This window comes from Cebus imitator, unplaced genomic scaffold (assembly GCF_001604975.1).
Source record: "Cebus imitator isolate Cc_AM_T3 unplaced genomic scaffold, Cebus_imitator-1.0 Scaffold206, whole genome shotgun sequence".
NCBI lineage: Eukaryota > Metazoa > Chordata > Mammalia > Primates > Cebidae > Cebus > Cebus imitator.
In genome coordinates this window covers 2404549-2420848 of record NW_016107521.1, presented here as the reverse complement: position 1 = coordinate 2420848, position 16300 = coordinate 2404549, and the positions used below count along the sequence as shown (strand labels likewise).

At 43.4% G+C, this 16300-nt stretch overlaps 1 protein-coding gene across 4 annotated transcripts in view; it reads right to left on the bottom strand.

Moving 5' to 3' along the window:
- The window catches only part of DENND1A (DENN domain containing 1A), a 545115-nt gene extending 530872 nt beyond the window's left edge, over positions 1-14243 (bottom strand). For 3 of the 4 annotated variants that reach the window (XM_017548402.2, XM_017548407.2, XM_017548403.1), the window contains exon 1: positions 13995-14086. In XM_017548402.2, coding sequence (XP_017403891.1) covers positions 13995-14011 — 17 coding nt within the window. In that variant the 5' untranslated portion in view covers positions 14012-14086. Of the gene's footprint in view, positions 1-13994 lie in introns of all 4 variants that reach the window. The other variant, XM_037745641.1, reaches the window with a different exon arrangement.
- Positions 14244-16300: the final 2057 nt, after the last annotated feature.

Below are 16300 nucleotides of genomic sequence, written 5' to 3'. Positions count from 1 at the left end.
AACACCTAACTATGTATAAAGTTGGTGACACAATCACAGAGGAAAAAAACTATTTCTACTGGCTTTAAAACAGTAATTTGACTACAGTCCTAGTAAAATATATCCCAAGGATCAAAAGAACTGCTAAGTTTTAAAAAGCCAAAAACATAAGTATTTTCAGTAATCACATTGTTGTTGGTAATGTTGGTGCTGCTGTTGAGTTGTCTAGGTATTGTGGGATAAAGCAAAAGAGTAAATATATTGGTGGTGTTGGAAATCAAGACTTTGATATAGATATAGGAGATTCAGATGTAAATGTGATGAGGTTAAATAAAACTGCTACGGTCTAGAACTGGAAAAAGCAATATGAGCATATAATGCAATTTACCTTTAAAAATACACACACATATTTCCAAAATCTGACCCTTGGAGAAGCCTAGAAATTATGACTGACCTGGTGGCAAACCCATCCCATTCCTAAAAGTCCTAAATCCCAGGCTGTGATTTATAATACTATTTCCCACCAAAAGGAACCAGGACTCCTTAGAGAAACACTGGGTCTGGAACAGGAAACACAGAAGATGAGCCTGGAATCCCTTGTCATAACAAAAGGCAAGGGAGCTATTAGGAACTACTAGGATGCTGTCAACAGGACTTCAGAGTTCACTTGAAATTCCCACTGGACAAAGATAGGACAAATTAAACATCAATGAGGACAATAACTACAGTAGACTGAAATATAGCAAATAAGTTTAAAATACATGCATTTAAAGTGACATTCCCCTCTCTCAAAAATTAGTTACCTTTGAAAAATGTTTACAAAATTAACAAAATCAACCATTTACCCTGCCTTTCCTATATGAACAACCAAGTGGTTGATATGGACAAGTTTTCTTTTTACAAGTATCCCAGCTAGTGTGAAGAAGTGATAGAAACAAAATATCAGTATTTTACAACCCCCAATGACAGATCAAAAAGAGAGATGACCAGACATAATGTACCTCCTGATGGAAGTACCTACCACCACTTTTAAAACATTCTTGCCAAGAAAGTGAACTTGAATCTCATCAAGTCACTTAATCCAACTACCACTTTTTAGGAAATAAAGGGGATAGAAGAATGTGTTTAACAAACCTTAAGGATGCAACAGAAATCATATAGGACAAGTAACCCACTTCTTCAAAAAATAAACTGCATGGGGGAAAAAGACAGCAAATATTAACCAATTGCAATGTATGAACTCACTGACTGAAACAAATCCACTGTTGTTTTTTTTTTAATTGATATAACTGAAAAACTTCAAACACTGACTAGATATTTAATAACGTTAAAATTTTTTGACCAGGCACAGTGGCTCACGCCTGTAATCCCAGAACTTTGGGAGGCCTAGGTAGGTAGACTGCTCGAGGTCAGGAGTTTGAAACCAGACTGATCAACAGAATGAAACCCCATCTCTACTAAAAATACAAAAATTAGCTGGGTGAGGTGGTGCACACCTGTAATCCCAGCTACTCAGGAAGTTGAGGCAGGAGAATTGCTTGAACCCAGGAAGCGGAGGTTGCAGTGAGCCAAGATCACACCACTGCACTCCAACCTGGACCATAAAGGACAACTTCACCTTCAAAAAAGAAATTAAATTTTTTTTCTTAATTTTTTAGGTGTGAAAATGTGATGTTTTTTTAAAAAGAAAAGCTACCTTTTTAGAGACACAAATGGAAGTACTTAAGAACGATATGACATCTGGGGCCTGCCACAGTGGCTCATGCCTGTAATCCCAGCACTTTGGGACGCAGAGGAGGGCAGATCACTTGAGATCAGGAGTTCGAGACCAGCCTAGCCAAAATGGTGAAGTCTTGTCTCTACTAAAAATACAAAAATTAGCCAGGCGTGATGGCATACACCTGTAATCCCAACTACTGGGGAGGTTGAGGTACAAGAATCTCTTGAACCTGGGAGGTGGAGGATGCAGTAAGCTGAGACTGCACCGCTGCATTCCAGCCTGGGCAACAGAGTGAGACTGTCTCAAAAAATAATAATAATAAGGATAATATGACAACATCTGGGATTTGCTTCAAAATAATCCAGGACTGGAGAGCAGGGGAGGGAGTTATGGTCAGTTATCTATAAATAAAATGAGGTAAAACATAAGTATTGAAACTCGGTGGGAATTTGGGGGCTCATTATACTATTCTACTTTTATAGATGTTTAAAATTTTCCAAAATAAAAAGTTTAAAAATAGGTTCCAGCACCAAGAAAAAATGAATAAAAAATCACTTTAAAAAGACTGAACAGGTCTCAAAAATAATGCCACACATCTACAACCATCTGATCTTTGACAAACCTGACAAAAACAAGCAATGGGGAAAGGATTTCTTATTTAATCAATGGTGTTGGAAAAACTGGCTAGCGATATGCAGAAAACTGAAACTGGACCCCTTCCTTACACCTTATGCAAAAATTAACTCAAGATGGATTAAAGACTTAAACATAAGAGCTAAAACCATAAAACCCTAGAAGAAAACCTAGGCAATACCATTCAGGACATAGGCGTGGGCAAAGACTTCATGACTAAAACACCAAAAGCAATGCCAACAAAAGCCAAAATTGACAATGGGATCTAATTAAACTAAAGAGCTTCTGCACAGCAAAAGAAACTATCATGAGAATGAACAGGCAACCCACAGAATGGGAGAAAATTTTTGCAATCTACGCATCTGACAAAGGGCTAATATCCAGAACCTACAAGGAACTTAAACAAATTTACATGAAAAAAAAACAACCCCAACAAAAAGTGGGTGAAGGGCCGGGCACAGTAGCTCATGCCTGTAATTCCAGCACTTTGGGAGGCTAAGGTGGGCGGATCACCTGAGGTCAGGAATTTGAGACCAGCCTGACCAACATGGAGAAACCCTGTCTCTACTAAAAATACAAAATTAGCCAGTGTGGAGGCAGATGCCTGTAATCCCAGCTACTCAGGAGGCTGAGGCAGAAGAATCACTTGAACCCGGGAGGCAGAGGTTGCGGTGAGCCAAGAGCCATTGCACTCTGGCATTGGAGTGCTAGAGCCATTGTACTCCAGCCTGAGCAACAAAAGTGAAACTCTGTCTCAAAAAAAAAAAAAAAAGAGGGCAAACGATATGAACAGACACTTCTCAAAAGAAAGCATTTTTGTGGCCAACAAACAAGAAAAAAAGCTCATCATCACTGCTTATTAGAGAAAAGCATATCAAAACCACAATGAGATACCATCTCATGCCAGTTAGCACTGTGATCAATGAAAAGTCAGGAAACAACAGATGCTGGAGAGGATGTGGAGAAAAAGGAAGGCTTTTACATTGTTGGTGGGAGTGCAAATTAGTTCAACCATTGCAGAAGACAGTGTGGCCATTCCTCAAGGATCTGGAACCAGAAATACTATTTGACCCAGCAATCCCATTACTGGGTATATACCCAAAGGATTATAAATCATTCTAATATAAAGACACATGCACATTTATGTTTATTGAAGCACTATTCACAATAGCAAAGACTTGGAACCAACCCAAATACCCATCAATGATAAACTGAATAAAGAAAATGTAGCACATATACACCATGGAGTACTATGCAGTCATAAAAAAGGATGAGTTCATGTCCTTTGCAGGGACATGGATGAAGCTGGAAACCATCATTCTCAGCAAACTAACACAGGAACAAAAAACCAAATACCACATGTTCTCACTCATAAGTGGGAGTTGAATAATGAGAATACATAGACACAGGGAGGGGAACATCATACACCCGGACCTGTCAGAGGCATGGGGGCTAGGGGAGAAATACCATTAGGAGAAATACCTAATGTATATGATGGGTTGATGGGTGCAGCAAACCACCATGGCACATGTATGCCTATGTAACAAACCTGCATGTTCTGCACATGCGTCCCAGAGCTTAAATAAAAATTAAAATAAAAAGACTGAACAGTAGAACCAGTTAAACAGAGATAAATATAAAGTATTTGTATAAATCTTTTATAAAACTGAAAAAATTTCCAATATTTATGATAAACAGAACATTAAGTGGTTTTGTTTGTTTTTTACCTCAAGACAGTCTCTTGCTCTTTTGCCCAGGCTGGAGTGCAGTGGCTCAATCTTGGCTCACTGCAACCTCCACCTCCCAGGTTCAGGCAATTCTCATGCCTCAGTCTCCCAAGTAGTTGAGACTACAGGTGTGCGTCACCATGCCCGGCTAATTTTTGTAATTTTTTTTTTCTTTTTTTTTTTTTTCTGAGACGGAGTTTCGCTCTTGTTACCCAGGCTGGAGTGCAATGGCGCGATCTCGGCTCATCGCAACCTCCGCTTCCTGGGTTCAGGCAATTCTCCTGCCTCAGCCTCCTGAGTAGCTGGATTACAGGCACGCGCCACCATACCCAGCTGATTTTTTGTATTTTTAGTAGAGACGGGGTTTCACCATGTTGACCAGGATGGTCTTGATCTCTTGACCTCGTGATCCACCCGCCTCGGCCTCCCAAAGTGCTGGGATTACAGGCGTGAGCCACTGCGCCCGGCCTTTTTTTTCCTTTTTTTAAGTAGAGACTAGGTTTTGCCATGTTGGCCTAGCTGATCTCGGACTCCTGACCTCAAATGATCCATCTGTCTCAGCCTCCCAAAGTGCTGAGATTACAGGTATGTGCCACCAGGCCTGGCTGGGGGCATAAGTGTTCTTAAATGTTATTAATTCTAATTGTTTGCATGCTCAACTTATCTGTCTTAGTAGACTACAGGCTTCCTTTCTTCCTAACCAGCAAGAGCAATAGCGATTTGCATATATCGGCATCTCAATCTTTCAAATAAATTTAGTAAAAAACATTACACGTCATCCTAACATTCCTACTGAAAGGAAGCAAATACTTTGGTTTTTAAAAACAAAAACAAAAAAAAACTGTAATACTATAAAAAGGAACATACTTACTGTCTTTTAACTTATTTTTAACTCCAGGTTGTTCAGGCAACTGTGTTTTATCCTCTCCAAGCAATATCAATGATAGCTGCCATTTACTAAAGAGTCACATCTCCACTGAGAACTAGGCACGAGATCTCTTTTAATTATCACAACGACCCTCTAGGTGAACTTATTAGCTTCCTTCCATGAATAATTTTTTTTAAAACCTGAAGCTCAGAAATTTAGAACTCAGAGGAAGAATGTATAGTTCTGGGGACTCAAAACTCCAATGCTCACATACCCCTGGCTCCTCTCACACCCCGGAGCACAAGAACTGCCAGCACCGAGTCAAACAGCATCTTCTCTAGATTGGTTTCCTTCCTTCCTTCCATTTATTCATACACTATAGGCAAGATTAATGCCTATACTTTCCTGTGGCTAAAGTGAGTTCAAAAGGTGTTTTTATCCCCCGTCTCTAAATCTACCAAGAACAGATTGCCCTTCAGCAATCTGGTCCAGTCCACTTTAAGTCTTACTTATTTAATAAAGCATACACATTCACTATAGATCCCTTAAAGGTTCCTTCCTTTCTCACTGCGGACTAAAATGCCTTATCCCAATCACAACTTTTCACTTTTCCTCAGAAAAGCAAACATTACATAGCTAGTCCTCACCATTTGTAACATAACTCTGATAACCTGGGCACATCATTTTTGATTCTTCTTCTGTCTCTTACATGTAATTTGTCACCAAGTCTTGTCATTTCTACTTAAAATCTCTCAAATCCATCTTTTTTTTTTCTTGAGACAAGGTCTCATTCTGTCACCCAGGCTTCAATGCAGTGGCATGATCCTGCCTCACTGTAACCTGTCTCCTGAGCTCTGTGGGAGGTCAAGTGATCCTCCCACCTGGGCCTCCCAAGTAGCTGGGACCACAGATACATGCAACCACACCTAGCTAATTGCTGTACTTTTTTGTAGAGAGAGTTTCACCATACTGCCCATGCTGGTCTCAAATTCCTAGACTCAAGCCATCCACCCCCCTGGGCCTCTCAAAATGCTGGCATTACGGGCATGAGCCACCATGCCAACCCATCATTCCTTTCCTTTACACTGCCAAAACCTTAATCTGGTCCTTGAACTTAAGCAGTAAAAACGATTATACAGTTCCACAATCCAGTGGCCTCCCATTTTTTTTCATGCGTTCTTCCTATCAGTAAAAAAGTGAACATAGATCTGACAAATATCCATGAATTATAATAATGCCTTACTATACTAATACATACATTAAAAATACAAAAACAACTTTGAAGGTTGATATAAAAATAATTGCAATTTCTAATATAGTCTTCTCACGTTCCAATGGATCATCTTGTACAAGCCAGAGATATCCCTGCTCTAAACTACTACTGCCAGGATAATCTACCTAAAACCAAAATCCGATCACATCACATCCCCAGTTCAACCCTTCAGTGGCATCATGTCCCACTGGCACATGCCTACTTCTTCAGCTTCCTCTCCTATAATCTTTATCCTCATATCCTGTATTTCAGCTTTACCTTTTATCTCCCTATGACTTTTGCATACACAATTCCCTCTACCTGGAATGCCCTTGCCCTCAACAGTCACTGATTTGTACGTAACTGTATCTCTAAGCGGAAAATACATTCTAAATGCCATAACCAACTTACAAGTGAAATTTTGGAATGACACCTTTCTTTTCTATAGGAACATATGTGTGTGTGTGTGTGTGTGTGTGTACACACACACACACACACATATTTTTTAATATATCTTTTCTTATTTTATTTGGCTGTTTTCAAGTCCTGAATACTTAGAAAGAATGGGTACTAATTTCAGTAAAAGTAGAGAGCAAAACAACTTCATTTTGTTTATTTTTCTTCCTCATTTTTCCATGTCCCCACAAAGCCCTTTTAAGCAAAAAGGATTTTAGGAACCCAGAGATTAGTTCTCCCCAGGGCCAGGAAAAAGGCTGGGCCTTTGCAACTGCAACCGGAACTCCAACCAGGAACTTACACAGATTTAGTAACTGGATGCAAACATACTTTCCTAGAGCAATCCTCCAGGTCTTACCTCCTGTTTCCACCTTCCTATCTGCTATACAATCCCCTCTAAGTTTACTACAATGGCTTAGAGAAGAATGATGGAGTAGCAGCAACATATTTTCCAGAAAAGTCGAGAAAATTCAAGTGGCTGACTGAGCACTAATAATGGAAAGCTTGGTCTTCAAAGAGAATTTTATTCCACCACTCTAAGTCTTTCTACATTCACCTTTGGAGACTGGGAAGACAGCACTGTGGTGGAGAAATGGAAGAGGGGAAGAGGCAGTAGAGGGAGAAGGCTTGGAAAGGAAGTCACATTCCAACTCTTGGTCTCATCACAAACCAGAGAGATATGTCAACTGCGCTATATGACAGGCCTCAAGAAAAGCAACCCTCTTGAGCATTTTGGCAAAGGGATCCTTTAAAGAACAGTCAAAACAGACTAGAGTAGAGCTATCATAAGCTGAGATCGCTCCTCTATACTTAAAACGAGACGGGTTTATCCTCATTTCTAAGTCATATAACTTCCACTCTTCTTCCTTTGGTAATCCCTCTCCATTCTCCAAATCTCCCCTTTCTAGCAGTTCAAATTCCAACCTCTTCTGAGACACCTATCTCCATCTACTCTGATCTTTTCTATGTAACTCATTTGGGCCAAATCAAAACCATAATAAAATACCACTTTACACAAAGTGGTACAGCTGCTTTGGAAAACAATTTATTAACAGTTTCTCAAAATGTTATGCAGAGTTACCATACAATCCAGCAATTCCACTCCTAAGTATATACCCAAGAGAAATAAAAATCTATGTCCACACAAAATGTTCACAGCAACATCATTCACAATGATGAAAAAGGGAAGCAACTCAAATACCTAACAACTGACAAATGGCTGGGTAAAATGTGGTATATCCACACAATGGAATATTATCTAGCAGTGAAAAGTAATGAAATACTCATACATGCTCCAACATGGATAAATCTTAAAACCATTATGCTAAGTGAAAGAAGCCATGCACGAACGGTTACATATGATTCTATTTATTAATATATGAAATGTCCATAATAGGCAAATCTATAGCAAGTAGATTAGTGATTGACTAGGACTGAAGGATTTGGGGGAATGAGGAGTGTCTAACAGGCATGGGGTTTCTTTCCAGGGTGATGAAAAAGTTCTGGAATTATTTGTAATCAATCACACTTGTGAATATACTTAAAACCATTTAAAAAGTAAATTTTAGGGCTGGGCTCATACCTGTCATCCCAGCACTTTGGGAGGCCAAGGTGGACAGATCATCAGGAGTTTGTGACCAGCCTGACCAGTCTCTACTAAAAATATAAAAACTAGCCAGGCATGGTGGTGGGCACCTGCAGTCCCAGCTACCCGAGAGGCTGAGGCACGAGAATCACTTGAACCCGGGAGGCAGGGAATATAGTGAGCCAAGATGGCGCCACTGCACTCCAGCCTGGATAAGAGTGAAACTGTGTCTCAAAAAAAAAAAAAAAAGGCCGGGCGCGGTGGCTCACGCCTGTAATCCCAGCACTTTGGGAGGCCAAGGCAGGTGGATCACGAGGTCAAGAGATCGAGACCATCCTGGTCAACGTGGTGAAACCCCGTCTCTACTAAAAATACAAAAAATCAGCTGGGCATGGTGGCGCGTGCCTGTAATCCCAGCTACTCAGGAGGCTGAGGCAGGAGAATTGCCTGAACCCAGGAGGCGGAGGTTGCGGTGAGCGGAGATCGCGCCATTGCACTCCAGCCTGGGCAATAAGAGTGAAACTGTGTCTCAAAAAAAAAAAAAAAAAAAAGCAAACCTTATAGTATGTAAATCTTATGCTATAATCTTATAAGATTCACATACTATAAAATTTTGTGTCTTCAACTTTTCAGATTACCACAACCTACAAGGCCCTGCCCAGGCTCTCTTCCTCTGACCTCACCACAAGCCTCTCTGCCACCAGTCACTACTCAAACCCACTGGCCTTCTGTCTATTCCTGAAATATGACTAGGGTTTTCTTGCCTCAAGGGCTTTGGGTATGCTCTATCCTTTGCCTGGAATAAAAAGACTTGCCTGGTCTCTTTAGATGACTAATACCTCCTCATCCTTTAAGTCTCAGCTCAAATGTCATCTCCACGGTGAGGCCTTCCCTCGCCACTCTATCTAAAATAGGACAGTCACTCCAATCACTCTCTCTCAGAGGCATCGTGTGCTTCCAAACATCCGCATAAGCTTTCTGTGAATTTACTTGGTTCTTTCATGTCAGGTCCACAAGACTGTACGCACCATGAGGAGTGAATATGTATTGTTCACCATTGTAATTCTCAATGTCTAACACAATTCCTGGCATTTAAAGTGCCTAACAAATGATCCTATTTTTATTTCTCTAATATGCCACGTCCTCATACGTACTGCTTCCTCTGCTGATACCACCACCATCACTACTGCCTCCACTCCCTCTGCTAACCACCCACCCCTACCCATGTCTCAGCTGAAACATGATCTCTTGGTGAAGCCTTCCTTTCCAGACCCACGCTTTTCCCTAGAAGACAGTCTCTTCTTCACCTACTCACCTATTCATCACCCGCGGCATCTCCACCATTGCAATTAACTTATACTGTATTATATTTGGTTTTGTTTTTTCTTTTTGGTAGGGAGGGAATCTGAAGGGGGTTGTTTTTGTTTTACATTTGTTTCCACTACTTTAGAAAGCCTTAAAGAAAAATACTTTTCATCTTTGTGTCCCTAATAATTAGCACAATGCTAGGCACAGTATTACTACTAATTATGGTAATAATGGCTAACATGTTGGCTTAATATTCTTAGTTTAAGACTATTCTTAATATTTAATACATGCTTAATATTCTTAGTTCTATAGTAGGTGAATGGATGAATAAATGGATAAATTTCTTCGTTACTAACCTCAGAGGTCACAGTTTGACAGAGACAGAAGACAGGTACACAGGCTAATGAGAATAATCACTACCACAAGGCCAAATTAGTTGCCCTGCCCTGTTCCTATGCCTCCAAATCTTAGAATATGCTTTTCTCTAAGTCCATAAATGTCAGGTTTCTTCAAACTCACTTAGAAAACTTCCTTCGATTACTTACAACCCACTTCCTGCACTTGGTGCCTGGAAGCAATTTCTAGGATGTCACCACAAGCAATATTAAACTGCCACATAGTTTCCTGCTGTGTGTCTGCATTATCAGTTAAATTGCTTCATAGTAACCACATTCCAGTCCACTGGGATCATTCAAACAGTAAATAAGATTTAAACATACCTGTCGAAGATTGTCAGTTACCACTGCTCTTTTTATTCTTCTAGATAAATGTCCACAAAGGTTTAAGATTTAGGTTTCCAGGGTGCTACCTACATACTGGTGACCTTCTTTTTTTGTCCATTAGCTGTTGAATTTGAGGCAAGACAATGTTCTTTTATTAAAATGAACATGAGGCCGGGTGCGGTGGCTCCTGCCTGTAATACCAGCACCTTGGGAGGCTGAGGTGGGCGGATCACCTGAGGTCGGGAGTTGGAGACCAGCCTGACCAACGTGGAGAAACCCTGTCTCTACTAAAAACAGAAAATTAGCCAGGCATGGTGGGACATGCCTGTAATCCCATCTACTCGGGAGGCTGAGGCAGAAGAATCACTTGAACCCGAGAGGTGGAGGTTGCAGTGAGCTCAGATTAAGCCATTGCACTCCAGCCTGGGCAACAAGAGCAAAACTCCCTCTCATCTCAATAAAAAAAAGAAGAACATGAACTAAATACCCTACTAAAAGGAAAGGCCTGCCTAAACCAGTACAATTTGCCTTAAAAATGTATAAAATACAAAACTCTTCTTCAAGGGTTTAAATTTTTTTAACTCGATGTACGCTCAACTCGGAGAACTCAGAGTCTTAATTAGGATCTTAATGTAGATCCTAACATATTTCTTAAATGCATTCCATGAACTCTTCTTAAACAAGCATGTGCCAGGCATTGAGTTTGATACAGGGAACTCAAAGACAGTCCCTGCTCTCAAGAAGTTTATGTCCAGCATGGTATGGGAGACAGACAAGAAACAAGATTTAGCACTGTGACTGCGATAAACACGAGGGGCCACAGAAACACAGAGGAAGGGCACCTGGCCTAGACTGGAACAGGTGGGGGTGGGGATGGCAACAGGAAACTGGCATCAAGGCAGGCTTCCGGGGGTTGGCATCTGATCTTAGGCCTATAAACTCCCATTCTCTCATTTGAAAAATGTGGTTAATAAATAGCATCACCACCACTGGACAGTAGTGAGAGTTTCATGAAATGGTTCACACTAAGGATTTCCATGGTACCTGACAGAGACTGTGTTCAACCAGGCTTAAGCTTGAAAGAGGTCTGATCAAACACTAAATCTCAACACCTGTGCCTAGCAACTCACGTGCTTTACCACTGATCACACAACAGACATCAGCTTCACAACTGCACACAATATTGTTTTTAATCAACTTTTATTTTTAATAATGAGACAATGTTAAGTCCTACTCTGCATGTTAACAGTCTAATTCCTTGATCATTAAAATTTTCTTTTCCATTACCTTAAACATACCTTTCTCTGACATTTCTCATATACAGTAATGTTCTTAGTCTTTTGATACAGAAGATGAAAAAAGAAAAAACCTAACAATTACTGAGTTTTTAATATCGACCTGGCATTTATATCGATACTGTGTTCATTGCTCATAATAACCCTATAACCTGGACACAGTCCTCCCCATTTTACCTTCAGGGAAACTGAGTTTGAAAAGGCAGTCTGTGTGAAGTTTCATAATTAGCATTAAAAAGAGCTGGAATTTGAACCTAGATCTGATTCCACCTAGTCAACTGACTTGCTACATCAGAGATAAGCAAGAGAAAACAAAGGCAACCCGTCCCCTGCTTCCAAGACTGTCCTATTCAATGTAACCTGCACACTTAGTTTCACCACAGCCAGGAGAACACCTTGAATGCCCTGCTAGGAGAGAATAGCCAACCAGTAGCAGGCAAAGCTCTGTTTTCTCCAACTAGAGGAGCACTTAAGTGGGCAATTTCCTCTCCATCCCCATTCCTAGCTACAAGCAGAAGTTGCATAATCAACAGTCACTATAAATCACAACTGCTTTTCATAGCTTCTCTCCATCTTTTTCGGTTTCACCACAAGCTAACATATTTCCCAAGCCTAAGTTTTTATCACAGCATAGTCTACTTTCAAGATCAATAAGGATATTCTTCATACTCATTTCACACTTAATTCCATGCCTTTGTAAATTCCCTTGTCCAAGTGCTCAGAATTTGTGATGGGTTCCACAAAACACACTTGAGAAATGTATTTGTCAACCCGCTACCTTGGAGAGCAACAGAGATCTGACGGCTAGCCATCTGAACTTTTACTGGCTGGATTTTAATGCTGGTTCAGATACTCACTGCCTCGTGTTAGGCAAGTTTCTGAACTTTTCTGTAACAAGAAGGGTCCTCACGCATACTCTGCAACTCTAAGATGGCTTCTGGAAAGTGTTTCTAAGTGCTATTGAAATCCAAGTTTACAACTCTTACTTGGAAGCAGGAACTACGCTTGAGTGCCTCTTTAATCCCAATGTTTTACAAACTACATCTTTTTACCTCCCAAGCCTCTCAACCTCTTGTTTGGAGCATGCTTCTAACTTTTTCCTCATTTCCACACAAATAAAGATTTAACAGAGTGCTCATGCAACTCTTTCATTTTTATTATCATAAGCAAACTTTTCTAGTTTCATTTAGCAGATGTCTCAGGGCTGCTGCAGCTATCTCATACATATTTTGTAAATGAGACATCTAATCACACAGCTGACTGCACAGCTGGGCAAGGGTCACACTGCACGGGCATCACCTGGACATGAGATGCCATGTTTGAATAATTGTTAGATTTCGCCCTTAAGGCCCTTCTTTCAAACTTCCCTAGTACAATTCTCAAAACGCTGAAATAAACACATTCCACAGATTTTCCTGTAAGAGGGTTTAAAGTGTACTAGGAAAGTTGTTTTACAGAAAAGCCTATGTTGTCAACTTGTTTTTCAATGCCCTTAAACAATTAGTCACAGAGAAAAAGTGAACATTTGTTAGTAATTAGAGATAAAACATCTCAAGTTCTGGGGCAGACGAAGGGAGAGGCCACAAGAGGACCTGGCTGGAAGGGGAGATAGAGTCCAAAGCCACACACCCAAATTGGACGGCTTAAGAGTTGAACTTTCCAAAGTCAACTTCTAAGTCTTTACAAGGAGGGCAACAATGTTTCAGGGGATTCTGAAGTTAGATGTATTAACAATTTCCCTGGAAAGCTAAGCCTCCACCGGGAACTCCAGGTGAATGAATGAGTGAGGGAATTCGCCAGATTGAATTACAAAGCCTTTCCAACGATTATCAAGATCAGGTGCTCGGTTACAACACGGAGGTATCCTCCTTTACAGCCTTTGGACCTCGCTGCGTGGAGATTTTCACGGATAAGCGGGGGGAAATAGGAGAGAGACGGGCCTTCCTCCCCGACTATCCACATCTTAAATCCATAAATGGCCCCTCCCTCTGAGAATCTCACGCGCCTTCTGTGGGGGCCGCAGGCCTCAAGCGGCCAGGCTGCAACCTCTCGGGACCTGCCAACTCTCAGGGGAGCCCCAGACATGCCCATTTGGTGAGGTGCTTCCGGGGCTTTCCTACTCCCCCTACCCACAGTTGAAGGACCATTTTCAGGGGCTCTCCGTAAACCCGGGGAGGGGGCCGCCCTGTAATCTCAGCTGTTCCGGCCCCCAGGTGAGGAGGGGACACCTGGCCCCCGGGGCTTTGCCACCCCGCGCGCACCCCGCCGCCGCCCGCGCCTCCCTGGATCGCCATGGCAACCGTCCCCCTCCCCGCGTGACGCTGGCACGCGGGGCGCCCCTCCGGTCCCGGCAACAAGTCCCCCGCGCGGCCCGCGGCCTGCAGCCAGCCGTGGCCCGGCCTCGCCGCCCCGCGCCCGGCCCGGCTCCGCCCGGCCCGGCCGCACTCACTTGATCCTGGAGCCCATGGTCCCCGGGCCTCCTCATGGGCCCGCGGGCCCCGCTCGGCGCTGCGCTGCCCGCCCGCCCGCGGCCGACTGGCCTCCCTCTGGCGCTCTCCCCGCCCCTTCCTCCCTTCCCTCAGGCTGGGGCCCGCCCGCTCGAGGCTCGCTCCCTCGCCGCCGCCGCCGCCGCCTCCAGGGGTTAATGTACTCGCTCCAGCCCGGCGAACGCCATGGTCGCCGGCGCGCGTACCCGGCGCGCGCCGCCCCCTCCGCCTCTCACCGCCGCCCTTCCCGCCCGCGCTGCCGCCGCCGCTGCCTCGCGGAGGCTGCTGGGAAGTGTAGTCCGCTCGCATGGGCGGGGCGGCGGAGCGGCGGTGGGCGAGGGCGAGGGCGAGGGCGAGGGCGAGGGCGGGGCGGGGCGGGAGCGCGGTCACCCGCACGTCTCTCCGGGCGCCGGCGCCGGAGGACTCGGGCGTACCACTCTGTGCAGGCCCTTACACAGCTCCACCGCAGTGTGCTTCGCTGGAAACCTCCACTCGCAGCCGCCCTGAAGAGACCCTAACCTCCCATGGAGACCATCAAAGAAACTGTCACCCATCCTCTCCTTGGAGGCGTCTCACCTAGCCCTTCTCACAGAAAGCTAATGTCTCCCGCCCAGGCCTCCATGAAAACACGTTTTCCCTTTAACATCCCGCACCTTCCAGTAAGTTCTGTGCAGAACCTCTTCTGCATCATATTGTCCACTTCCCCACCTGAAGCTCTTTCCTCTTCCTTTCCCCTTAGACCTTGAAGGAGACCCCACACACCTACAGAAAAGCCATCTGGGGGCTTCGTGGACCCACGTGGTGGCTCAGCTCTGGCCCCCCCTTAAGGACCTCTGCCTCCCTTTATCAGCCACTTTGGGGAATGCAATATGGAAGGCTCCTGTTGCCACAACAGTCTCTGATAGAGATTAACTCAATGCAAATGAAAGGATTTCAGAGCGTAGATCACCAACCTGCTACCTACCCCTGCTCCCCCTTAGGGTTCACTTCCATGAACACCTCAATTTCATTCCCCTCAGGGCTCACTTCCATGAATACCTCAATTTCATCCCCTCTAGGCCCAGAGGGATCATAAAGAAAGCGCTAATGACAGCTCCATTAGCGACATTTAATGGTAGCTGTCAATGTGGGCAAGTGCCCTCTCTGAATCAGATACAGTATATCTGCACATCAATAGTAACAATCCTCACAATAATCCTGTGTTCATCCCTGTTTTACAAAGAGGAAACTGAGGCACATTCCCAAGGTCACATAAGTAGCAACTGGTGAAGCCAAGATCAGTGTTCAGACGGAATAATTCCAGACACGTGTGACATAGTTATGCTTTAGGGTGGCATCTTTGGCCACAAGTCCAAAGACAGACACTTTTAATATTAGCCTTTTCTTTTTTTTTTTTTTTTTTTGAGACGGAGTTTCGCTTTTGTTACCCAGGCTGGAGTGCAATGGCGCGATCTCGGCTCACCGCAACCTCCACCTCCTGGGTTCAGGCAATTCTCCTGCCTCAGCCTCCTGAGTAGCTGGGATTACAGGCACGCACCACCATGCCCAGCTGATTTTTTGTGTTTTTAGTAGAGACGGGGTTTCACCATTTTGACCAGGATGGTCTCGATCTCTTGACCTTGTGATCCACCCACCTCGGCCTCCCAAATTACAGGCGTGAGCCACCGCGCCCGGCCAATATTAGCCTTTCCTTTTACTTTTTTTTTTTTTTTTTGCAATTTTCTGTCCTGAAATGCCATTCATCCCTTCTGCCATTTCAGTTTTTTATAAATGCGTGGAGTGCCTCCCCACCCTACCACCACCCCATAGCCACTATGTAACCAGTCCTGCATCCTAGGTCCTGGCCAAGCTGGCAGCAAAGAAAGCAAGGAGGTAAGTCATAGAAAAAATTTCTGTTGGAGTCACCTACGGGATAAAGATAGTTTCTCTCTTTTGTCTCTGCCTTGAGGTTATTGAAGGCAAAGGGTAAACTTTTTAAAATTAAAACAAAAAAAAAAAAGTGAAAATGTCCAAATTGCCATTTTGAATTCAAAGTCTTATGCACCCAGACACCATGCCAACTTGTAAACACCCCTAGGAGCAAAGCTCTGCTAGACAGAGAGGAGCTCTGTGGTGTTTATTCACCTTGTTTCCTGTGAAACGTCTCCAAGGAACAGTTGTTATCAAGATTTTCCCTGGAATGAGCAGCCAGTTCAAAAGCTCTGAGCAGGAGACTATAAATAAAACAAAGTTGTTGGTGGAGGGCAAAGCTGGCTGCTTTTCAAAGGAG